General features: G+C 52.2%; 1 protein-coding gene across 1 annotated transcript in view; it reads right to left on the reverse strand.

Annotated features, from left to right (window-relative positions):
• Positions 1 to 1,165: 1,165 nt before the first annotated feature.
• The window catches only part of Col23a1 (collagen type XXIII alpha 1 chain), a 354,581-nt gene continuing 330,663 nt past the window's right edge, over positions 1,166 to 25,083 (reverse strand). The window contains exons 10-30 of the mRNA XM_048814945.1: positions 22,832 to 22,948; positions 21,870 to 21,905; positions 21,370 to 21,396; positions 19,971 to 19,997; positions 18,825 to 18,878; positions 18,218 to 18,280; positions 17,713 to 17,757; positions 16,246 to 16,323; positions 14,579 to 14,632; positions 13,905 to 13,949; positions 13,209 to 13,298; positions 12,308 to 12,370; positions 11,920 to 11,976; positions 11,640 to 11,666; positions 10,543 to 10,605; positions 10,406 to 10,459; positions 10,141 to 10,167; positions 8,278 to 8,331; positions 7,962 to 8,048; positions 5,524 to 5,562; positions 1,166 to 4,935 (exon numbers count right to left, since the gene is read on the reverse strand). Coding sequence (XP_048670902.1) covers positions 4,900 to 4,935; positions 5,524 to 5,562; positions 7,962 to 8,048; positions 8,278 to 8,331; positions 10,141 to 10,167; positions 10,406 to 10,459; positions 10,543 to 10,605; positions 11,640 to 11,666; positions 11,920 to 11,976; positions 12,308 to 12,370; positions 13,209 to 13,298; positions 13,905 to 13,949; positions 14,579 to 14,632; positions 16,246 to 16,323; positions 17,713 to 17,757; positions 18,218 to 18,280; positions 18,825 to 18,878; positions 19,971 to 19,997; positions 21,370 to 21,396; positions 21,870 to 21,905; positions 22,832 to 22,948 — 1,143 coding nt within the window. The 3' untranslated portion in view covers positions 1,166 to 4,899. The remainder of the gene's footprint in view (positions 4,936 to 5,523; positions 5,563 to 7,961; positions 8,049 to 8,277; positions 8,332 to 10,140; positions 10,168 to 10,405; positions 10,460 to 10,542; positions 10,606 to 11,639; positions 11,667 to 11,919; positions 11,977 to 12,307; positions 12,371 to 13,208; positions 13,299 to 13,904; positions 13,950 to 14,578; positions 14,633 to 16,245; positions 16,324 to 17,712; positions 17,758 to 18,217; positions 18,281 to 18,824; positions 18,879 to 19,970; positions 19,998 to 21,369; positions 21,397 to 21,869; positions 21,906 to 22,831; positions 22,949 to 25,083) is intronic.

The raw sequence follows: 25,083 nt of genomic DNA on the forward strand, positions 1-25,083 counted from the left end.
ACTTCGCTTTCGTTCTTTCATTTTGGCAAACGAGCTTCGCAGGCTTCCGGCTAGCGAGTCATTCCTTGTCCTTCTCCCGCCGGGTCGGGTTTGCGTCCGCCCTGCCGAGTGCTGTCCTGGCTTTGGTTCCGGGACGCGCTTTTGGCCTACCTGCTTCACATACCCGTGCCGTTGTCTCCCCTTGTCCCGAAGAAGTGTCCCCAGGTGATCCCGCCGCTGCTCCCAGCGCCCGATTGAGCAGCACTCAATCCTGGCAGGCTACGCTTGGACGAGTTGCCGTCTCCGTGCATAAAAAATGATGCAGTGTGAGGATTAAATGAAAAATGTGCAAATGATATCCACTTGGGGCCTGGTATGCACCAGGGGCGGCAGAGTAGAAGACAGGCCTCTCCAGCTCCTGCAGGAGCAGCAGGAAAGTAGGGCACAACGGGCATTACTGGGGCTAACTAAGGGCTGGACCCGTTTCCTGCTGGAGTCCAGGCGGGGTGAATTTGAGATGATTCAGTGTTTAGACTGGAAGAGAGTTGGGAAGTCTCCTGAGCTGTGTTATATTGTCCAGGAAACTGAGACCCAGGAAGGGAAAGGCCTTTGCTAAAGGCTTGACTCCAGTTTCAGGGAGTGAGAAGAAAAGATCTCCAAGGGATTGGAAGCCTGGAGAGCAGAGAGGTTCTTCCTCTTCCTGGGGGCACGAAGACTTCCTGCCTTGAACCTTAGAACAAGGAAGAACTTGGGACTGCCTCCTGAGGACGCTGGGAAGGAAGGCTTACACTTACCCTTGCTGGTGTGTATCTATCTTCTCATGATTCCCAGCTCTCTGCTTGGCTTCCTGATTGCTGATTTCTTCTTTTCCTCATAAAATTGTAGACTGCTTAAGGCATTTATTAAAGAACATTCTTATATTCTTTTATTCCTTATGTTTTTTATTGTGGTAAAATATACATAACAAACTTTACCATTTTAGCCATTTAACGGTACAATTCTGTGACAGTAAGTCCATTCCCATTGTTGTACAACCATTGCCACCATCCACCCACAGAACTTTGTCATCTTCCTGAACTGAGTTTCTTATTTGTAACTGTACACGATTCTTGAAAAAATTCTAAAATTAACCATGAGAGGTTAATTGTTTATGGCACTTACTTCTTTTTTGAGGGTCAAGGCCCCTTGTGTGTGTGAATGGGACTGCGGTCAATGGTTTTCTCAATGTACTGGCTCCTCTTCTTTGCTGGAGAGACCCATGTTCCTCTATGCCCTGCAGTTTCAGCTTTTAATGTTTTTTTTTTTTTTTGGTGTATGTGTGGGTGTGTGTGGTGGGGGGGTGTGGGGGGAGGAAGGGAGAAAGGAGAGAAAGTCCTGCCTGATTTCCATCTTCAGTGTTTTGTCTTACAGCCTAAGGTCCAGCCACAGGCATAGCCTAGGGCAGCTCAGAGCAGTCAGGTTGGCTCAGGGGCTTTCCTGCCTTGGGGTAGAGGGCAAGAAGGCTGTACCCAGGATCAGCGAACATCTTACCTGCCCCTGGTTATCTAGGGTCAGGGGCTGATACAGTTGAAGGTCAGACCAGACTGGGACATTTCCTGGTTCAGATGATCTATCTATAGCTTCACTCTCTCCCTGCTCAGAAAAAGTCCATTCCTTTCTGCCTCTAGCCCATGCTAAGCATTTTCCCATCCGTTATCTCATGTGTGTCCTTCAAAGCTACACTGGAAGCAAGAGGGCATGGGATAGGAGGTAGGGGCTGAGCCAAGACTTGAACCTGGGGCATGGTGTTTCTCAACTGGCATTCTTAGTGAGATGATTCATTGTTGGGCAGAACTGTCCTGTGCATTTCAAATGTTTGCTGTCCCTGGCTCTGCTTACTGAATGTCAGGAATGGCCTCCAATAATTGTGACAATCCAAAGCCTCCCCTGCATTTCTAGTGGTATCATAGGGATGAGGAGGAAGTAAACTGGGTAAGCCCCCCTCTCCCAGGCCTCAGATTCATCTGGAAAAGGGTATAGTGGTCCTTGCTGTTAGTTTAGCTCTCAGTAAATATGCTTTTCTGTCTTTCGGAAGAGAAAAGATTGAAGCAGAGCTGCCCTTCTTGGCAGGGAGCCCTGAAGCCCCCTTCTCAGTCCTTGAGGCTCAGCATTGAGGCAAGGCGCTCTGCAGTGTCTCAGCTGGGACCTTGAACTAGTCATTCAATCTCCCATAGCCTCTCCTCCTTCACCCGAGCTGACTCAGCAGTTCTACATACTGATGTTGGCAGTTGAGTTTGTATACTGGAGGATAGGAGGAATGGGGACACAAGGGGGCAGCAACGAGCCAAAAATGGTCCCATCCAGTCCAATGGGGTAGTAAATTGACCCCCATAGTTGTCTGAGGAAGAAAAAAGTGGCTTCTATCCCCACAAAGATTACCTGTCAGCCACCCAGCATCATGGGGATGCCTAGCATTTTCCATTCCTGCTAAAGACAAATTGGAGAATACCCAAGAGCCTGGGTCCAAGCCTGCCACTCCATCCTGGCCGTGCATCCCTGGGCAGGTGAGAGTCCCCTCTGATGCTCAGTTTTCCCATATGGAAAATGGACATAGTGTCACCTACCTCATGAGCCCCATCCCTCACAAGTCTAGGGAGGATATCAAGTGAAGTTCCTGGTTGGAGGGAGGAGTGAATTGCTAACTGTCAAGTGTAGATTTAGTAGGTTATGGGGACTCAAAAGGAGGCATTGACACCCAGAAGTCTCCACCAGTCATCAAGTTCACTGTGTTTCTCCTCCTTTTCCTACTTCTGGCTTCCCTGGTGAGCCAGTAGACTGGCTAAGCAGCATGGCCTGCTACTTATTACCAGCTCCTGAAGAGGTCAGAGATAGGGACTTGACATATTCCTCCTTCCTCACCCTGAGTATGACTGGGCTGCTGTGCTTAGCAAGGAGGGCATACATTTGGGGGTCTTGTGGTGGTGGGGGGGAACTACCCATACTGTAGCCCTCCTTAGGCTCCAGACCTTGGGGAAAGGATGTCTGAGACACTCTACCTATAGGTCCCTTCTTTTCTATACCACCATGGATGTGCTTGGTTTTGTCCTCTGTAAAATGGGCATATTTGCTGGGTCCTTCTCTTAGGGATATTACAAGGCCCAGTTGACATTAGAGCTATGGAAATGCTTTGCAAGATTGGCTCTCGCTTGGTCTTAGAGTGGGGAGAAGAGAGGAAAATCTGAGTCCCAAGTGCTTCAGAGTGTCTGATCAGTCAGTCCTAGATTCTTTCTGTATTCCACAAAGTTGATCCTCATTGAACCACTTAGTGATATGTAATGCTATCTCCTTTTGTAGATGAGGTGGTAGGTGGCATTATCAAAGATGGCTGCTACATATAGTGTCCCACATTTTCTCCTTAAAATACGATGTTGCCACTTTTTTCATTGAGAGGGTGGGTCTACCTCTCTATTTTCAAATTGGGTGAACCTCTGACTCTGGCCGAAAGCAATACCATATAACTTTGGAGGTTTGGGCATAAAAGGTGACACAGTTTCTACCTGTCTTATTCACTTTGGAATCTAGCCACCACGCTGTGAGGAAGCCTGGACTACACATAAAGTCCAGATAGATATTCTGGCCATCTTGGGCAACATCAAGCAACAAATGTGGGAGACTTTCAGTGAACCACCCAGCCAAGCTGATTTACCCTCAGAACTGTAAGAGAAAAACAGAAACAGTCAATACTTTAAGGAAACAAGCAAGTTTCAGGGCAATTTTTTATGCAGCAGTCACTGCTAGCCACAGCAAAGAAGCACACAGGGGTTCCGTGACATGAAGTGACTGGCCTGAGGACTCTGCTGGTGTGTGGTAGGACCTGACCTTGAGCCTATGTCCTTAACTCCCCACATGTCTCCCACCTGATCCTGAGCTACCTCCTTTGTTTTCGGAGGTGGCTTCAACCTAGGAACAGTCCCTTTCTCCTTCCCCAGCTTGCAATGTCCACGGTGAAACCTCAGCCAGAAGTGCCTGGGGCCAGTCTGCAAGGACAGGCACACCCAGACACACATCTGTGGTTTGTTACACATAGTGATGCCCATCTACACAGAGAGGAGAGGAAAGTAGCTAGGACAGAGCTGATCACTAGGACTCTTGGTTAGATGTGGCAAAGGCTTTCATCAGAGTGTGGAGGACTCAGTCACAGGCCCCCTGCTCAGTCCTGCTGGGAACACCAGCTTTGCAGTTTGCCGAGTCTGCACAACTCACTGTGAGACCCATTTCTACCAGGCTGATCAGTATTTTGAGCAGGAGACTTTGAGGCCAGTGAAACCCAAACTGAGCTGGAGGCTTATCTCTTCAGGGCCAGGAAAGTCCCTTCCTGTGGTGAGATGACAGGAAGTGGCAGCCAGTACAGTCTGGGTATCTCTGCACACTCAGGGACAACAGGCTTCCCACTGCTGCTGGCTCCACATTGTGCAATCGCAGATTTTGGCTACTGCTGATGGCCAGAGGACACATATTCTCACAACAGACTGGCTTCTGAGGGCTACAGAAGTTGGTGGGGGCTAGGCCCTCTTGGAGTGCTTTACATCGACAGTTCCCTAGGGTCCAACTGTAATTGCTGATGGTAGTCTTGTCCTGCCCTGGGAAACCCAGGGTCTGGGGGTAGCGGGTAGTGATTGAGTCTGGAGGCTGGAGAGGCCAGAGCAGCTGCAGATGCTGTCCGAACATCATTGGGTACAGTGTGACCAGGGCCTCCGGGGATTAAGGGGACAGTAGTGAGTCTTGGCTAATCAGGTGACTGAAGGCCCAACCCAGTGTCTTTCCAGGCTCACCTGAGCCAGGCACTTTCACCTTCGTCTCCTTCCCAGGAAATCCAAGCCCCGCAGGTGCCCCTCAAGCACACAATTCCCCTGGATTGGCCTGTCCGCATTCCTGTTGGCGTCACCTGCTGATGGTTCTGGGGCTGGGTGGCACACTCTCGATTGTTAGAAGGCCACAGGTGGTGCATCCCATGAAAGAAGATCAATATATTACTGTTTTGTTTTTACAAAAATTAAAAATGTCCACACGGATCTGTACAAGTTGTGAGCTGGACCTGAGGATCACTGGAAAAGGAGGGAAAGACTACAGGTGATGAGGGGCCTGGAAGGTCCCTGGGGTCTTGCCTCTGCTTGGGCCACCCTGCTTTGGTAGCCCTCATCCCACTGTATTTGGGCATGGCCCCATCCCCTCTTCCTAGGCCCTTCTTAGTGGGTCAGTTTGGACACTGTGCAGTTGGGCAGAATCAGAGTTCCAGGAAGCACTGACAGCTCTGAACTGGCAGGCCAGGTGTCCACTAAGGCCTGTATGACTCAGTAGGGTGGGTTATACATAACCAGCCAGGACCATAGTCCCAAGCCTTGGCCACGTGATGGGAGAATCAGAACCAGGGTCACCACAGGGAAACCTGGCTATTCAGTCACTGTGTGGGATGCAGCAGATATCCAGAACTGTGAGCAATGGTGTCCAGCCCCCAGGGCCCTCTCTGACCCTCCGTTTCTCCCCCCACTCTTCCCTGCAAGGTACCTTATGCCAGCATCCAGGCACTGGCAACCCATCAGGGCCCTGGAAAGGAAGAAGGTTCCAGTGATGAGAACGGTATTCTGGCCAGCCATCCACATTCCACACACTCTGAGTCTGTGTGGAGATGCAGCCCAGAGAGCTGCCAGGCTGCTGTACCCACTAAGGCAGGATGCCTCCTCTATCCATCTGGGGAATGGATGGCCCCTTACTGCACTTGTCCTAGTGTGTTCTCACCGTGCTTGTTGGGACAACTGTGCAGTTGGGCAGAATCAGGAGGACACTATGAAATAATGGGCATTGTGCCAGACATTTGTTGGCCAGGAGGAGGGTCTGATCCTGGCCCTGTGGAGGGGCTTCTGGGCTTCCCGCCTGGCAGTGATGACAGTGGCTCTGACTCCTGAGCTTGGGGGCCTGAGAGCTTACAGGCCTTGGGCAGGAATGCCTCCAAGAGGAATTTAATAACAGGTCAGGAGGGGCATCTCTCTAGCCCATTCTGGCCCTGTGATGGGATCTGAGTGGCAGACAGGAGGGCTCAAGTTGTCAGGGTGGACTCTGGGCATGGGGGCTGGAGTTGTCTGGAGGCACAAGCAATGCTCACTCAGCCATCAGCCACAAACAGGGGGTGGGTTTCCTTAGGTGGTCTGGAGGGGGACAAAATGCAAGGTCTCTGGGGGACCCTGGGGCAGAAAACACTTCACTCCGTTCCAAAGCACAGACACAGGCCTCAGACACACCGAGCATGTCCCCTGGACTCCTTCCATGCACATACCAGGGGTACAGGCTGGGGACAAAAGGGAAGGGGAGAATGGGAGAACGGACGGGAAGTCAGAAGCAAGGAAGGGCGGGGGCAGATTGTGGGCACAAGCAGCCCAGAAGGCCCAGGACAGCACACATAGCAGTCCAGACCACGTACCACAGGGCAGGGCCCTCTGCCCTTTGCCAGGCTCCGGAAGCCCGGTGCCCCTCGCTTGCCTCCACATCGAGGATGTTCCTGTTTCAAAGACAAAGGCTGTAGGATGGATCCCCCTGCCGCTGGCCTTTTTGTGTATGCTTACCTGTCTGCTTTTTAAAGACTGACCTCTCAAAATCACTCAGTGGGAGGGGCTGCCACCCCCATTGTCTGGGTGAGGAGCCTGAGGCACAGGGCTAAAGTGACTCATGGAAGGCTGGAAGACTGGGTGGGGGTCCCTGGCTCTGAGTCTGCCTGCACATGTAGCTGGAGGTCCCTCTCCGTGAACCCCTGGCTGGGGTGGCTGGGTATGGACATCTGGCCAGTTTTAGTATGGGGACCCAGCTGTTTTATTTCTCTGTCTTTTCTCCATAGGAAAAGTCTGACATGTAAATCCTCCCGCCTTTTAGAAAATAGAACCTGCATGGTTGTTTTAGGCACTGGGCCTAGCGTGCTATCAAGGAGTACTTGTGAGAGAAAAGGAAAGGAGATACATGGGAAGGAGGGAAAGGAAGGGGTTGGGGGCACATAGAGGGGATGTGGAAAAAGGGGTGGACTCCCCTGAACAGAAAAAGACACCTCTGGGAAGGAGAGGACAGAAGGGGAGTGAGAGGCCCCCAGGGAAGGCAGGGTGGTCCTATACTCTTCGATGGCTGAGGAAGCTCTGTCTGAGTCCAGCCTGGTCTCAAGCCTAGAAGGAGTCAGAACCTAACTGGGGCCCCAGGCAGCTAAGACCAGGAGACTGCGCATTCACTGGCCCTGTCCCCACAGCAGCCTGTCCACGACCATTGGGCTTCCTTTCCTGGAACTTAGTTACCCTCCAAGGCGCCCTGATGTTACTGAGGACTCAAGAAAAAGCTAGCTCTGTTCTTGGCCTGGCCCCTCTTTACCCCTAGCCCAAGATGTGTTCCCACTCAAGCCAGTTCTGCCCTGGGCTGAATAAGGAGGGGAAAGTGACTCTGGTGAACAAACTCTGGCCCAGGCTGGGGCCCCATCTCCTTCGAGGGACTGTGTCCCTCAGTCATGCCCATTGAAGAGGGATCAGGACCAGAGCAAAAGGAGCAGTAGCCAGGTGCAGTGGTGCACACCTGTAATCCCAGCGACTTGGGAGGCTGAAGCAGGAGAACCAAAAGTTCAAGGCCAGCCTGGGCAACTAAACAAGACTCAGTCCCAAATAAAAATTTAAAATAAAAGGGCTGGGGATGTAACTTAGTGGTAGAGCATCCTGGGATTCAACTCCCAGGATATCTCTCTCTCTCTCTCTCTCACACACACACACACACACACACACACAGACACACACACACATACAGGAGTAGTGATGGTGGCCATGGCAGCTGCGGAGGCCCAGCACTGTGGGCACCCTGGTGTGGGGCTGATGTAGCCTCTGGGACTTTTTCCTGAGCTTTGAGAAAAGGGAAGAAATTGGCCTGACCCTAGCTGGAGGCCAAAAAGACCTGGGTTGGGGCTCCCATCCTGTTGTGACACATACCACAGGACATGGCTGGTCTAGTCCTGGTGGTCCCGGCTCTCCCTTCTGGCCCTTCACTCCTTTTCGGCCTGGAACACCTCGCTCCCCCTGCACACGAAGGGAGATGGTGGAATTCTCAGTCTCCAGACCCAGGACCCCTGCAACACTTCTCGGACAGAGATGACCAAAGGCCAGCAGCCACTGAGCTTCAGTCCCAGCCTCCCCTGTCGCTGCCCTCCCACGGCCCCCAGTCTCTCTCTGCTGATGTCTTGCCTCCCACTTCTGCCTCCTCCCTCTCTCTCCACCTGCCTCCCTTTCCCTCTCCCTTTCCCCTCACCTTCTCTCCACGTTCACTCTTGTCGCCTTTTTCTCCCCGGGGTCCAGGGAAACCCTGACAGAAGGATTAAAGGTTAAGCCCTAAAATGAGGGTTCAAGGCCAGGTCTCTGTTATCTGTGCATCTCTCCTCCTCCCCCATCCATCGTTAACTCCTCCCTCCAGGCACATTTGTGGCCCAGCTGCCTGGTCCTCACTGAGAGGTGATGCACATACTGGTGCCAGGTAGATATAGGGAAAAGCAAGCTTCAGGGACACTAGCTCTGCTTCTTCCAAAGCAGGCTACTATTGGAGTCTCAAGATGGGAGTCCTCACTCAGGCAGAGTTGCCAGTGAAGGGTTTTCTCTCGCATCGCAGTCAGAGATAGCTGGCCCAGGTTGGCTGGGGACAGAGACTGAGGACATCCATAGAAGTTTATGTCACCATCCTTGACGGATTGAGAAAGGGTGAACTCTGTTCTTTGACCTTGGCTCCATTTTTTATATGCTCCTCTGTCCATCTATTCAACCAATGTGTCTACCAGGCTGCAGGTAAAGAAGTGGATTCCACAGGTTTCCTCCCTCATGTCTAATGGGACAGGTGGTGGGGTGATGATGACAGTAGATGTTCAGTGACAGAAGCATGAAACAGGGTGGTGGATTGGGGGGGGCAGTTCTATTGACAGGTGGTGGTTCAAAGGAAGTTTCTGATCAGGGTTGCCATTTCAGCTGGGTCTGGGGGAGGAGGGACCTGGGCTTGTCAGGTAGAGCAGGTAGATATGGCTTTAGGGCTTCCTAGAAACCAAATGTGGCCACACTCATGATGACATGGAGCCTCTTTAGTTCACCCTCAGTGACTTCCCTGGGCCCAGAGCCTGAATGAGATTTGGCTTCATCTCCAGTGAAATCTCCCTGATGAGTCATACCTGCCCCCAGTCAGGAACCCCGACTCGCCTCCCTCTTCCTGGTCCACACTTGCTCTCCAAAGCAACATTCTCTTCTTAAAGTCCCAGTTACACACAAGAGCTCTGAGAGCCCTGCCTCTGGTCACATTTCCCTCATGACAGCTGCCTGAGGGAACCCCCCTCCCTTCTTGGGATCCACTGCCTCCACCCACAGCTGCAGGCTGGGCATGTGATCATGCCTGGCCAATGAGGGCACTGCATTCCTATGGCCAAGGGATGGTTCAGTGTTGACCTGGCTGGGACCAAAGACAGCCAAAGAGACTTTCTTTACAGCAGTAGCAGAAGACACATATTCTTTCTTCTGGACTTGGGTCCAGGTAGCTACAGGTCTGGAATGCTGGCTCCACCTCACCTCCAATTTTTCCACTTGGAAAAGCAGAGACAAGAGAGGGTGAGAGGCTGGGTTGTGCCCTGGATCCTTGGGTTGACCCTCTGGACTTTTCAGTTATGAGTCATTCTAAACCAGTTAAACTCTGCTTTGTTTAGGCTATGCTCCTAGAGGAGACTTGATACAATCAGCCCTGGGAGAATGCTTCCTTTTCTCTCTTTCCTACAATTCCACCCTAGCTGAAGCCTCAGCATCTCTCAGCAGGGGCTTCAACAGCATCCTTACTGCTTCCCCCACCTCCTTGCTGTCACACATCGTCCATCCATCCATCCATGCAGCATCTATCATTTTTAACCCATCATCTGTCCATATCTCCATCCATTCTCTTATCTATTCATCCATCTGTCTATCCATACATCCATCCTCCATCATCCATCCATCATCCATCCACAAAGCCCCTGTTTGAGGTTGTGCACTGAACTGAGGACATGGGGAACATGTCACAGTGACGTCAGGTTACTGTATGGGCAACATGAGGGCAGAAGATACACATAGGAGGGACCCAATTACTCACAGCGAAGGATGAGACACTTACATCTAGTCCTGGCTCCCCGGGTCTGCCCTGAGGAAAGACACAGGCGAGTGAGAGGGGTAGGGAGGGGGTGCTGGGAGTTGGGTGCCGGGAACTGTGGGTTGGCCACAAACTTGGGGGCAGGAAGACTCACTGACCAGACAGGCATAGAAAAAAGGTAGGGGGAATGGCTTGTAAGAGCCACAGGTCTCTGACCCCGTGGGGTGCAGGGGCTGGACCTCAGAGGCTGAGCGACACTAGGGGCATGGGGCCATAGTGAGGCGATTACCTTCTCTCCTTTGGTTCCGGGCAGCCCAATAAGGCCTGGTGGGCCAACTGGCCCCTGGATGGAAAATAAGTAGGTCAAGAGACTGATGGTTATAGGATGTAATACCTCTAGGGACAAACAAGGCTGATGACACTCACAGGCAGGCCATGAGGGCCTCTCTCTCCTGATGTGCCCTTCTCTCCCTTTGCTCCATCCAAGCCCTGGAAGCAAAGGGGAAAAATAAGTAAGAGAGAAGGAGTTGGACAGGTGGCAAGACAGGAAGGCTTGGGGTCCTTGTGGGAGCTGGGCTGTGCCTGGAAGAGGGACAGACTCCTGGTTCTGACAGGCCTGGTCCCAGCTTCCCCGGGTAAGAATGATCAGTGAACCATGGTTGTATACATGTCCCTTTTCCCATACAGGGGCTCCCTCAGGAATCATGGGAGGGCGTTATGGTGACGCCTATCCCGCAAATGAGAAAGGAGGTGCCAGGGATGAGTCCAGCCACATGGCCAGGAAGTGGCAAGGCTGGGTACTAATCAGGTTCCTGAGCCCCAGCCTTGGACCTGGTCCCTGACAGCAGCTGCCTCTTCTAAACAGGCTCTGGGGAGGCTTGGGACAAAACAGAACCAGAAGCAGTGCATCTGGTTGGCTCCCATGCTTGGCCCCACTGTGTCAGGGATTCCATGACTCGGAGTCCCCAGGCTGTTCTCTGAGCTGGGGAGGCAGAGATGTATTCTCCCCCTGACTAAATGAGACTCAGGCGTGAGAAGGAGTGAGGCCAGCTGGCCCTCACTTCTGTGTCTGCCTTCTCAGGCCAGGCACATGGCAGACCACACTCGAGGTTTTAATTTAAGAGCAGAGAACATGACATTGTGAAGTACACACCAAACAGACTTCATGTTCAGGGCAGTTGAGAGACAGATGTGCCTGGAGGGAGGGGATGGGGTGGTGCAAGGAAGTGGGAGGTGCAGAGAGACGGGGAGAAGTGGGCAAGAGGGAAGATGTAGAGGGAGATGGACCAGAGAAGGAGATAGTCTGGGGCCCCTGGGCAGACGGAGAGGGAAAGAACAGAAACCCAAGCATGGAGGTGGGGGACATTAGGCAGGTTACAGTCCAGGGTACTGGGAGTGTTCAGGCCCTGGAAAGACTCAGGGCTGGGTCCAGACTGAGGAGAGGGCCTCACTGTATTCATTAGCAAGGCTTTCTACAATGGCCCTCTGGCGTCTGAGTGAGAAGGGAATCTTCATCCACTTACCTTGGGACCCTGGATTCCCTGAAGGCCCTGGAGGAGAAGGAAAACTGATTAGAAAGGCCACTGGGCTGGGTGCAGACTTTGGGCCAAGACATCAATCACGACAGCTCCAGGCTGCTCACTGGCTCCTGTGGCCCTGACCCCGGTTCTGCCCTCTTTGTCTGATGCCCTCTGCTCCGACCATGAAGAGTCTTGTCCTCCCCTGGGTTACTGCCCTGGGGCCTGGGCTCAGGGCTCACCACTGTCTTGGTATCCCAGCTGCTTTAAGTGAAATTGTGCTTACCATGGGACCTGGGGGTCCAGGCGGCCCGGGGGGGCCTGGCTCCACTATGACCTGGGCCTAGGAAGGGTCAAATAAGGGTTAGTCACCCACTGCCCGCTGTCCCTCACCTGCCCACTCAGGAGCTCATCACCTAATGGTGAAGAACAAGGTGGGGGGGGGGCTCTATCTTGTCCCCAGGAGGGCACATTCTGGTGAGGGACCCAGTGGCTGGCCTTTGGGTTCTCAGTTGGGCCATGGGTGGGGATGCAGCCTGAGCCTCCCTTGCTGCTCTGCCCCCACTGCCCTGGGTTGGGTCAGGCCCTGTGGTCTTTCTGTCCCAAGGCTCAGGGTCTCCACTGGACCTAGAATGGGTGTTAGGTGGAGCCCTGAGCCTCAGCAACCCCCTTACCAGGCTCTCCTGTAGGTTGTCAGATGCTGACTCTCCCTTCTCTCCCTTGGGGCCGTCAGCACCCTGCAGGATGGGTGGCTTGTGAGTCCTTCCTGTCAATCCTAAAATCATCCCCGCAGTGCTCAGCTACTTCCCCTTCCTTCCCCCACAGGGCAGCAATAATTTGGCTTTTGCAGTTTAAAACAGTTTTCCCCAAATCAGTGTGACACACCCTGGAACGGGAGCACGATGGTACATAGACACAAACAAACTGTCTGGAGGTGCCAGGATGGCCGGGGCTCTGGAGCAAAGACCCAGGTTCAAATCCTAGTGCTAGCGCTAACTCAGGTGGTCAATGGCTATGAGGTGACAGGGCTCCCAGTGACTGCTTAACACCTGGCAACTCTTCCAATTCGGCCACAAAAAGGATAACAGTAAAAATGATGATGGGTGGTGTGTGCGTGTCTGTGGGGGGTAACTGGGTGCTGGCTGCTATTCTTAGCCTGGTCTGCTTTCTCTTTCAGGAGTGGGAAATTAACATCCCCACTTTAGCATCAATGAATCAGAAGCAAGAGGAGATTAGGTCACTGTCCAGGGTAGAAACAAAACCAGAGGCAAACTTGGATAACTTGGGCCAGAGCAGAGTCCAAACACTCGGCCACCTGGCTTCCACCAGGCGGGGCCTCCCCATTTCACCTTTAGGGAGGCCTCCTTGTGGAGCTGCTTTTACAGAGGAGGAGGTAGAGACTCAGGGCAGTGTCCCTAAGTGTCCCTCTGCAGGGGTATGCCCTGTCCTTCCCAGCATGCCTTTACCACTGTCCCTGCAACCCCTAGAAGCCACCCTGTGGAGGGCACTCATGCAAGTTGGGACCACCCCTCCCCAACATCAGGTAAGTTGGTGGGGCCCAGCCCAGCCATATACCGGAAGGCCAGACAAGCCCATCTCGCCTGCTTCCCCTTTGGGTCCAACTGGCCCAGGCTCTCCTGGGTCTCCTTTTGGTCCTTTGGGTCCCTGAAAGTCACAAGAACAAGAAATTGGTGGGCATGCTTCCTTTTCCCATTCTGGTGGGTCCCTGATCTTGGTGTGGGTAAGGCCAGACTTGGCCAGACCTTCCTGCTTGTGGGTCCTGACTTCCTTGTGGGTCTATATAGCATCACACATACACACTCTCTTTCACACCCACTCACCCACTCCAATACCTAGCACCCAGGTAGCTGGGAGCCTTGGCTGAATGCACTGGGGAAATTGGAATGAGGACAGCAAGGGGACTTCCCTCCTCTGTCTCCCTGTAAGCCTGGGGTGTGGGTGGCAGGGGGTGGGGGTTTGGGTGGAGGGGGAACATTTGGAACTGGGGCAGCCACCTTGGAGCACTCGTGCAGTCAACTTTATCCTCCCATCTCAAGGGCTCTGAGTCAATGGCAGATCTCCACTAGACCAATTATGTCATGATGTGCCATATGCTGGGGACACAGCAGTAAAGACATATAACAAAGGACACCCAGGGATATGCTTATGTCTATATGGACTATACCCACAACCACACACACACACACACACACACACACACATTACAATGCCCAACACCAACATCAACAAAGACATTAAAATCCCAGAGACCTTCTCTCCATCGATTCCTGGGGCACCAGGCAATCCAAGCTCCCCCTGAAAGGGAACAGGCAATAAAAGGAGTTTAGTCCTCTTTCAGCTTTAGAGGAGGGTTGGTAGCCTGAGGGAGGGCTGGCTGCCTCCCTGGTCAGTACATCATCCCTGGGTGGGATCCCTGCTGTTGAACTTCTAGAAGGGCACTTGCTGGGTGCTAGGCACCCTCTACCTCCATGTGCTTAGCTCCTCCAGGGCAGGTGCTGTAGCCTAGGGCTGTGAGCTACAAGCTGGTATGTTATAGATTTGGAAGATACAGACCTGAATCCCAGAAACAACCATGCCAGGAACAGACCCTGCCTGACTTTAATATATTAGACTCTTTTTTCCAAGACAAGCAGGCAGGGTATAAATAGGTACAACCCCGGGAATGCTGTGCATGTCTACAGGACTGTTGTGATGTCTGGAAGGGCTGATTTTTCAGTTTCAATATGTGAATGATTCTTCCAGCAAAAGCAGGTAGCAAGGGCCAGGAGAAAAGGCACTCAGATTAGTAGGGAAAGATCAAGGTCCCTTTCTCTGAGACCCCAGAAACCAGGCCAAGATACTAGGAGGGAATATGGCAGAGAGGAGAGGGGAGGTGCACCCTGGAGATAAGAGCTTGGGGACCATGCAGCTGTATTTACACTGACCTTGGCTCCAGGGATCCCTGGTGGCCCTGGGGCTCCCTGTGGCCCAGGAGGACCCTGTGTATAAAAGTCAAGCTGGTCAGTAGTTAGATAGTCCCACCCAGCTGCACTGCCCAGTGTCCCTTCCACCTGGGGTCAAATCACTGTCCAGCAGGGCTGAAAGGAGGGTCCTTGCAACCTGCTTCCTACCCAGTCAGGTCATCCATAGGACATATAACTTGGTTTGGCCCCATAGTCTTGGGAGAGGCAAGGGAGGTGACATCCAGCATTGGATGAGATACCACAAGTGTCAGCTTCTCTTCCCAATACAGACACCTTCACAAACACTCCTGCTCAAGATTCTGTAATGGCTCCCTGCTGTCCCTCAAAGGAAGTTGAAATCCCCTGTTGGCTTTCAAGCCACTCAGAAATCAACACTCTGAACAGTGACCTGGCCCCACTATCTCAGCTTGCCCTGTGATCTCTCTGACCAACTGACTATCGCCTGCTGTCTGCTGGCCCCAAGGAGTTCCTCGGTCAAATGGGTAGGGGACAGGGTCTCAAGTGTTTCCAGTCTGATCCTATTTCTGAGGCCCTGTTCCAGCCCAGGCTTCCTGCAGGTCACTGACCACCATGGCTCATTATCACCCCTTACTCAGTCTTCAGACTTATGCCCCTTCCTAAAGGGCACACCCTTCCCAGCTCCCCTGGTTTGACAAAGTCTTGTCCTACCAACTCTATACTCAGTCCTCCCAACCAGTCCCCTTCCTGTTGGCCTCTCCACTTACTACCTTTCCTCCACACCTGCCTCTCTGAGGGGCTCCTTGCCTACAGTTCTCCCCGACATTCATGCACCTTCATTCCCTAGCCAGTGTGGTTTTTTTGGGAGGTCATTCTCCTGCTCAAGAACTGACTATGGTTGCCTATTGTCCATCAAATCAATTTATCATCCTAATCTGGCATCCAAAATCCACCTTCTGACTCCCTGCACAGTAGGGCTTCTCCCATGTGGCTCCTAGCTAGCTCAGGACACACCATGCATGTGCACGCCCTCAGGGCCAAGTCGCACCATGCAACACCATGCAGGCCCAGAGTGGGCCATAGTTACCATCAACTTGTACTTCCCCGAGGCCTGTGGGAGATAACTGGAATTGAAGCTTGGGTGGGGTCAGGTACCAGTGCCCGGTCTGGTCTCTGATGACCACCCTGTCACTACCCCAGCTCCTTTCCCTGGTACCCATGAGCAGTTGGCATCCTACCTCTCTCTCCTCTGCTCGTGGGTCCCAAGTTTGCCAGTCAGAGGTCATGCATTTTTTTCAGGTTCCTGGGACAGACCCTTCCCCACTTATCTTCCCTCACAACAATTATTAGAAGATCCTGCCCTTTAGTCAGCTAGGTTTAGTGACCAGGAAATGCTCTGCATTCTGCCCTTGAGTGGGGAGCTTCCCTTTTAGCTTTAACCTTTGGGGAGTTTGTGGGGCACATAACCACATGCACAGCAGCTCTCTGGGTACCACGGGGTCTCAGAACAGCACTGATTGCCGTATCTGGACCTAATAGAATTGAGGCCTTTGTGGTGAGCTGCCCCTGGTCCCTTTGTAAAGAAGTACAGGATTAATACACAAATTGAGCAATCATTCCCTCAGGAAATGAGCACCAAGGGGGCACCCTGGTCCCCCTAGGATCACTACCTTAAGGGCATCCAGGATCCTGCCGTCATAGTCGATCACCACAGTGTCTCCTTGCTCGCCCTTGAGGCCTGGGGGTCCCTGAGGCAGGAGAATGAGTTTCAGGGAAGAGCTATATTGATGGATGACATGGTAGCTGTCTCTGCATCATACCCAGAGATGAGGATGACAGAACAGCCTGGATACCCAGGCCCACATGCAGGCCTGTGGCACTGGGGGTCGGCTCCCCAGTGTGCGCAGGCCTCAGATGTGAGCTGACAGGACCTCAGCGTGTGAGGGAAGGGGCAGGCAGGGGGTCTGGGGTCCCACTGAGGAATCACCTCCCCCTGGCCTGAGGGATGGCTGTGATTTGCCTTCATGTGGGCGTTCAAGCCCACTGAGGCCTGACCCCTGAGTTCTCAGAAAAATGGAAAGCCTAATTTTGATGAGAAGCTCTTCAGACTTTTAAACATTGCCAGTAAACAAAACCAAAACCAAACCCTCATCCCCCACTCCCCCAGCCTTCTGAAACACTGTGTACACCAATGATGGACCCTTGTGGCTGGATCCGCCTTCGGGCCTCCACTTCCCAACCTCCGCCCGAGGCTGCACAAATGTGCATCAAATCCACATTCATTCCTGGTTGTGTGCACACTGCACGCATCTGCACTTGTCCACACCCACAGGCGCTGGCATGTGCACTGCTGCAGGCCTAGCTCACCCCCTCTGAGCCCCACTTCTCCACGGGGGCTGATCTAGGCCAGAAGCGAAGGGTCAAAAGCACTTTGGTTCAGGCTTAGAGTCAGCCCCTGGCATGCGGTGGAGAGAGTCAGGCCTGGCTGGTCTTGTCTCCTAGCTTCCCCAGGGCCACGACCTGTATGGAACTGTCCAGTGTATACACGAACCCCACACTCAGTGCCCGATCTACCAGCCACCTGCACAGCCAGGCTGGGGGTTCTGACCTATTCTTTGGAGGAAGAAGTCAGCTACCAGGAACAAGAAGGGCTGTGGTTGCATCAGGTGACAGAGTCAAGGATAGAATTCTGGATATTAGTGTATAAAAGTACATCTATAAGGACTGGTTACAAAGATCTGGGGCCAGCTGGAGGGGGAGCTGTGCCCCTCATGAGAGGCATGAATGTCTATGTGGGGCTGGGAAAAGCAGGTTCTACCCCACAGTGGGCAGGGCCATGCTGTATGACAAATTGAGGACCCATGTTTGAATATGAAGAGTCTAGAAGACTATACAGTCACCCGTGCAGGGAAAGAACTCTTATTTGATAAGAGGTTGGGACTCTAACTTTTACATATCTGAATTTCAACTTTCAACCACAAGCATGGATCAGGATATTTTAAACAGTCAGTAAAAAAGGTAAAAAAAAAATTTAAAAGAAGTGCCTAGGTCCTGTAGCTGCTCTGCTCCTCTGGGGTCTTCTGAAGCTACTGGCCCCCCTGCATCCCACTGGTAGGGCCCGAGGGGAGGTGGCTTACCCGGGGCCCGGCAGCTCCGTCTGTGCCTCGGTGGCCAGGCTCCCCCTGTGGAGATACACAGTTGCAGCCTAAAGTGTGGGACTCCCTCCCACCCCCTCCCACTTCAGTCTCCTCCTCTCAAAAGGGCCCATGCTGGAGTCCCAATGGCCTGCATATAAGAAAGGCCTTCCAGGAGTAGGATTTCCAGAGAGAGGACATATGAGACCCTGTTCTGACCACATACTGTGAACAGATGGGGACACTGAGGTGCAGGAGCCTAAGGGTACATGATGGGTTGGCCCAGGACAGGGCCCAAATGGAGGCCTTATCACTTACCCAGATCTACTGCCCTCCCACACCCCAATGCCACCCTCTGATTATGAGTCCAAGGAGACTCCTGGCCCAGGCCTGCCCAGGACTCCCCATTTAAAAGGCAAAAAAGAGGTGAAACTCCATCTGTCCCTTGTAACCGGGTGATGGTTTGAATGGGGCCTTCAGGTGCTGGAGCAGAGCACTCTAATGTCACCTTAGGTCCTGGGGCACCGTCCATGCCGTTCTCTCCTTGGGGCCCCACATTCCCTGGCTCACCCTGAAATACAAATATTCACAGTGATAGCAAGTGCTGGGAATAGGCGTGAGGTTGCCCCGGGGCTGCTGGGCCTTGCTAGCAGGCCTCCTGGAGTACATGCCTCACCAGGGGCAGCGAGGTGGACCTCAAGGCTCTTCCCAGCCACAGATACCAGCTTCTGGTCTGGGTTTTGGCACACACTTGAGGCAGCTCAGGAGTACAAGAGACATTTTAGAGGCAGGCTGGCCAGGACTTGGCTATTACAAGGGTTTGGGGGCTCAAGGTGTGCAGATGATACCATGTTCCTGGCTTGGGAACAGGGTAGAGAGTGGGTTCATCTAAGATGAGAACAAAGAGGACTTGAGGATGTGAAGGAAAGCAAGAGGCTGGGTAAGCTGCCAGGTCTGCAGGCAAGTGAGGTCTAGAACTTTCCTGCTGCTTCCCTCTGGCCTGCCCTGGCCACACCCCTATGATGTGAAGGGACTGGGCAGGGGCCTCACCAGACAGATGGCCACTGTGGGAGGAGGAAGGCAGAGGGACCCCTGGGGAATAGGCATATACCTACCTTGGGCCCTGGGGGCCCAGGGAGCCCTGGCTGGCTGGGTATCCCATCATCCCCCTGAGGAGAAAAGAGTTGAGGCTGCAGACATCCCACCTGGCCAGATCCTCTGATGGCCTGTCACTCCTCCCTCCTGTAGACTCCCAGCATCCCAGTCCATTCCTGGCACCAGCACCAGGAACTGCAGGTTCCTCCTCCCCTCCTTAACCCTCTAGGGCAGGGGTGGCATTAGATTCATCTCTATTCCCTGCCCCCACCAGCCCAGAGCCAGCCCCAGCAGGTGTTTGCAGAAACGAGGGGTGCACAGATAAATAAGAGTAAATTCATTAATTCATTCATCAAATATTTTGTGGGTCAGACAGATGAAGTCTCTGCTCAGAAGGAGTGACAGGAGGACAAGGGGAAAGAAATATTTAAATAAGTGGAAGGTGTCATATCAGGAATTAGCATAAGTTTTGGGAAAAGAATATAAGAGGATGGCATGATGGAAAGGAATTTGGGGGAGAGCCTGTTTTAGCAGGTGGCCCAGGGAAGGACTCGTGAGGAGGGGACAGTGTTGCTGAGAACTGGATCGGGAGGAGGAGGCCTAGTCATGGGAAGAGGACTCCAGTTTAGTGGTTGGTTCCCAAGTTGGAAGTGCACATCACAGTCACCCAGAGGGCTGCTGAATCAGACCCCAGGACCTCACCCCCAGAGTCTGTAATTCAGTGGGCCCAGAGTGAACCCCAGAATCTATATTTCTTTCTTTTGTGGTACAGAGGATTAAACCCATGGTTTCATGCATGCTAGACAAGTGCTCTACCCCTGAGCTACACCCTCAGCCTGGAATTTGCTTTTCCAACAAACCCCCAGGTGATGCTGACAATGCTGGTCCCAGGACCACACTTTGAGAACCACTGATCCAGCCCAGAAGTGGGCATGACCTCGGTGTGTTTGAGGAAGAAAAGAGTGAGTGAGTCTGTGAATAAATGAATGAAATCCTGGCTCCACTGAGATACAGGACAGGACAGCCATCCACAGTGAGCACTCCATGGAGAGAAGGGGACCCTCCCCATAGGGAAGCACCATCCTCATCCTGGTCCCCTGCCCCTGCTCTTCTCTCCAGCTACTTCCTGCCACTGGCCAAGAAGCATTTCCACAGGGGCCCCTTACCTTCTTTCCAGGAATGCCAGGCTCACCCTGAAAGGGAGACAATAGGAGAGCAAGAGAGAGGTCAGAGTCACAGGAGCATGGTCTACACACCAGACCCATTTCTCTTTTAGAAGTGGCACCAATGACCCACAGCCAGTGCCAGCCCAGAGACCCCTGAATGACCCCTCTAGAGAAATGCACGTGGGCAATGAAGCTCTTAGATTCTGAGTCAGTCACCCCCAATGACCCTGGGCAAGTCACTGCTCTTCAAAGTAGGGAGGTAACTCCCCCAGCCTCGGAGGGCTGTTGGCAGGGTGAGAGAGAGCTCCCCAGGAAGCCCATGCTCACAGCAGGTGCTCAATAAGTGGATCTCTCTTCTCATCCTTCCCTTCTCCTCATCCAGTGTCTCCTTCAGGAGATACAGCATGGGGGTAGAAAGAAAAAAGAGCTGACATTGAGCGGGCTTTAAAAAAACTAACATGGATGAAAACTTGTGACCACACAAAAACCTGTCCCTGGAGGTTGGTAACAGCTGTATTCATAATTGCCAAAATTTGGAGGCAATTGAGATGTCTTTCAGTGGGTGATTGGGAAAATAAACTGGTACCTTTCAACACTGGAGTAACACTTGGCCCTAAAAGGCAATGAGCCATCAACCCATGAAAAGAAATTGTGGAACCTTAAATGCATACTTCTAAGAGAAAATAGCCAATCCCAAAAGGCTACATACTGTCTGACTCCAACTGTGTGACATCTGGAGAAGGCAAAGCTAAGGAGACAGTCAAAACATCAGTGGTTGTCAGGGATTAGGAAGGAGGAAGGGAAGAACGGGTGGATTTTTAAGGCAGTGAAATGACCCTTAGGTTCTAGAATGAAGGGTACATGTCATCATATATCCGCCCAAACCCATAGAATATGACACCACCGAGAATGAACCGCCATGTCAACTCTGGGCTTTGGGTGGTGATGTGTCAAGGTAGGTCATCAACTGTGGCTGACATACTGACTGTGGTCCAGGATGTTGTTAATGGGGGAGGCTGTGCACATGTAGGGGTGTGTGCAGAGGGTGTATGGAACTCTCAGTACCTTTCACTCAATTTTGCTGTGAACAGGAAACTGCTCCAAAAATAAAGTCTATTAAAAACAAAGCAGCTAATGTGTTTTATGATTCAACTCTCACAGCCCAGTGTGAAGTTGAGGCAGGAAAGGTTTATTATGCTCCCATTTAATAGAGGGGTAAACAGAAGCCCTCTGCAGATGCAGTAGCCTGGGATCTGGGCTACTAACCCATCATGGACCTGGAACTCCTAACCCTTCTGCCTCAGCTTCACTGGGTGGAGTGGGGGTGGGGGGAAAGGTGGTAGTGAGGGTATCTGTACCCCAGGTCTGGGGAACAGGAGGAGGAGTGAGGAGTACTCACCTTGGACCCTGGGGGTCCCTCAGGGCCCTGGAATAGGAGAAGAGAAGGTGTTAAACATTACACTGGAGGCTGATTCTAGGCCTGTGTTCTTTATCACCCTCCTTTTATAAAGGGTGACATCATGACAGGAAGAGGCAGGCCTGTCACTGGAATGGTGGTGGTGCATCCAGTACTAGGACCGACTGCTCATTCTTTGGACAGCTGCTGCATTAGGGCTCTAGACTCCCACCCAGGACTCCAGACTCCCATTCTGGAAGGTGGGGCTATGGGAATTTGGTCCCAGATGGGTGCCTTGCACATCTATTTCCCTGATGCAGGCAGAGGGCAGGAGTGCAGGCATTTGCACGCTTATAGCTTCAGGCCTCAGGCACGTAAGCATTGCAAGCATGTACACAGGCACGCTACATGGTCCCGGTATGGGTGTGTGTGGCAAAGGGGCTTCCAGGTCTGGCAACTACAGCCCTGCCAGCCCTGGCCTCTGAAATGCCCTGGATACTGACCATCTCTCCATCTTGTCCAGGCTCTCCTTTGGGACCCTGAGGGGACATGAGAGAATAGCAATGAGGATCCAAGAATGTCACATTTAGTTGAATCCATTCAACTCACCATAGGCCCTGGGCTGGGCTGTAAGTACATGATCACATTTCATCCTCATCCAACACTGAAACAGTGGGCATCATGTCCCCATTGCACAGATGAGAAGGTTTGAGAAGGTTAAGGCTTATATGCCCAACATGATAAGGAATAGGTAAGCCAATTGAGTAGCTACTCTGGTGTCAGTAGGGGACCCTGTTGGCAGTTTGGTGGAGGTGTGGGCTCTGCACTGGAGGGGAAGGACAGGTTGGAGTCCCTGGAAATGGGTGGTAGAAGGAGATCTGGCCTCCAGGGTTTGGGTTAGGACTATAGGAGGAAAACTGAGGCTAACTAGTTAGCGCTGAGGAGAAAGTGGGGCAGGGAGAGGAGCAGGGGTTGGTGAAGATCTGCAGAGAAATGCCCACCTATGTGTTGCAGGGTCAGAGTCAGGGGGTCAGGATTGAGACTGAGATTGCAACTAAAGTCAGGGTTAGGGGAAAAGGATCTATTTGGAGTAAGAGTTGGGCTTGGAGTTAGGGTCAGATTCTATAGGAGTCAGGGTTAGGTCTGGATAATAGTCTGAATTGGGGGTGTGGACTGGGATTTGAGAATGAGTTTGGGGTGAGGGTCTTGATTAGGGTTAGGACAGATTAGAGTTAGATGTAAGGCTTGGTTGAGGTAAGGGTTAGGGTTAGGGTTAGAGTCTAGAGTCAAGGACAAGATTTGAATTGGAAATCGATGGAGTTGAGGTTTAGCATTTGGATTGGGTGAAGGTTGGTGTTGGGTTTGTACTAGGGATAGGGCTGGAGTTGGTTCCTGAATCAGGGCTTGGGGTTTTGGTCAATATAGACCCACGGTTTGGGTGCTCCAACTCCAGGCTTTCTCTTACCACTGGGCCTTGAAGTCCCTTGGGGCCATCTTTCCCAGTGTCGCCAGGAGGGCCACGGGCCCCAGGTGGTCCAGGGGGCCCTGGAGGCCCAGTAGCTCCATCTTGCCCTTGATCCCCCTGAAAGAGATGGGGTTTGGTGTGACCCTGAGGGAGAGGGGAAGGGGTACCAGCCTCCAGAGAGAGGATGCATGTGAAGGGAATAATGCTGTGTAAAAAAAAGCCAAACTCAAGAGAGTCACACGCTGTATGGTTGCAGCTACGCAGTGCCCTTGAATAACGAAATCATACAGATGGGAGTTAGTGGTTGCTTGTGGTTAAGAACGGGCGGGGAGGGAGATGACCATGAACATGAAAGGGTAGCATGAGGGAATCTGTGTGTATCTACGAGTGTGATAACATTGCACAGAACAAAATACACACCTGAACACAAATGAGTGTATGTCAAATTGAGGAAATAAGAATCAGGTTGTTGGGTTGTAGCAACACAATTTTCCTCCTGGTGAGATTGCTCTACAGTGATGCAAGAGGTCACCATTGGGGAAAACTGGATGGAAGGTGCATTGGGTCAGTACCACTCCCCCACCCCCCCTGAACATAAAGGTACATTGGGTGTTATTTATAACAACTGCATGTGAATCTGTAGCAATCTCAAAATAAAAAGCTTAAAAAACATAAAAAGGTACACACAGTCTTCTCCAACACTAAATTCGCAGTTCTTGGACCCAATGTTAGTACTGGATCAGACCTCAGGCAGCCAGAGCCCTCACCTCATGGCCCCAGCCCACAAGGAGGGAAGCCCACAGCATGACTGGCACCTTTTTGCTGCCCTAGCAGGGCCTGCCCAACACTGGCATAGGATATATAGTAAAGGGCACATCCATCGTGTCAGCAGCTCCCAACCTTCTTGTAAGCTGAAGAAGGAAGAAGCCTTTTGTGGACTCAGCACTGAGCAAGCCAGGGTCTCCTGGAGGTTATTTATTCAATCTGTGTGCTGAGCCAGCTAGGTACTACTGTTGTCTCATTTTACAGAAGAAGTGGGCGGGGGTCAGAGAGGGTGATCATTTACTCAGGATTACAGAGCTAGGAAATGCTGAGTGTCCTCTGACTGCCAAGGCAACTGGTCTCTTTTAGACCTTTTTTTTTTTTTTTTTTTCAGATGTATCCCTACCCCACCATGATATGAAAAAACTCACCTCTCTAGCCCGGGTCCTGATCAAAGGGTTATAATTTCAGATTAAAGAGAAGAAAACTGGCAGTATAGTTGTTTGGTCACCCAGCTTCAGGTGGTGAAGGTAGCAGGTAAATTCCTGTTTCATTTAGCTCTAAATCAGGAAGAACTTGATTCTCCCTCCTGCAGCTCTGAGGCCCCATTTTGGGAACCATCGGCCTGGATCCTACTTTTTATTTATTTATTTTTTAATATTTAGCTTTTAGTTTTAGGTGGACACAGTATCTTTATTTTTATTTTTATGTGGTGTTGAGGATCGAATCCAGGGCCCCACACATGCTAGGTGAGCGCTCTACCACTGAGCCACAACCCCAGCCCTGGATTCTACTTATTCAAGCATAAAACTTGAGCTCATCCTAGGGGAGGTTCTCAGCATCTCTCAGGGCCATGGCTCCCTCCTTCCTCAGGGATTGGATGACTGAGGTCTAACCCTGGAAATGTGGGGTGAGGAGAGGGTGGGGGTGCACGGCAAACCAACAGGCTCAGACCCCTCACCCGGTCAGACTACCTTGAGGATGCGGAGACTGTACGCAGGATGGTCTCTACTTATAAAGCCTGGATTGAGCCGTGGGAAAACCATCTAGTCAGCAAAGGGTTGGGTGGTCAGAAAAGCAGGAGGGGGATTTAAAAAAAATCACAAGGCTATTTCTGTAGGCACAGTCACCTAACCCAGCTCAGAGAAAGGCAGCTTGGTTGTTCGGTATGCAGACTGCCTGCTCCAAAGATGGCTGCTATGCTGGCTTCTGGCCCACAGGCTCTTCTACAACAAGGCCTTCCCACTGCCTATCAAGAGCCAGGGCTCTTTCTCTTCCTACTTGACTCTGGGTGGGCCCAGTGACTGACGTGACCAATAGAATGCAGTGGAAGTGATGCTATGTCCATTCTGGGTAGAGCTCTTCACAGTCCTGGCAGCCCCCACTTCCTGTCTCTTGAAACGCAGCTCTTAAGATTCCTTCTAGAAACCCAGCCGCCATGTTGGGAGAAGCTGGAGATCTGTGGAGAGTCACATGTGGATGCTTCCCAG

Source organism: Marmota marmota, unplaced genomic scaffold (genome assembly GCF_001458135.2).
Source record: "Marmota marmota marmota unplaced genomic scaffold, marMar, whole genome shotgun sequence".
NCBI lineage: Eukaryota > Metazoa > Chordata > Mammalia > Rodentia > Sciuridae > Marmota > Marmota marmota.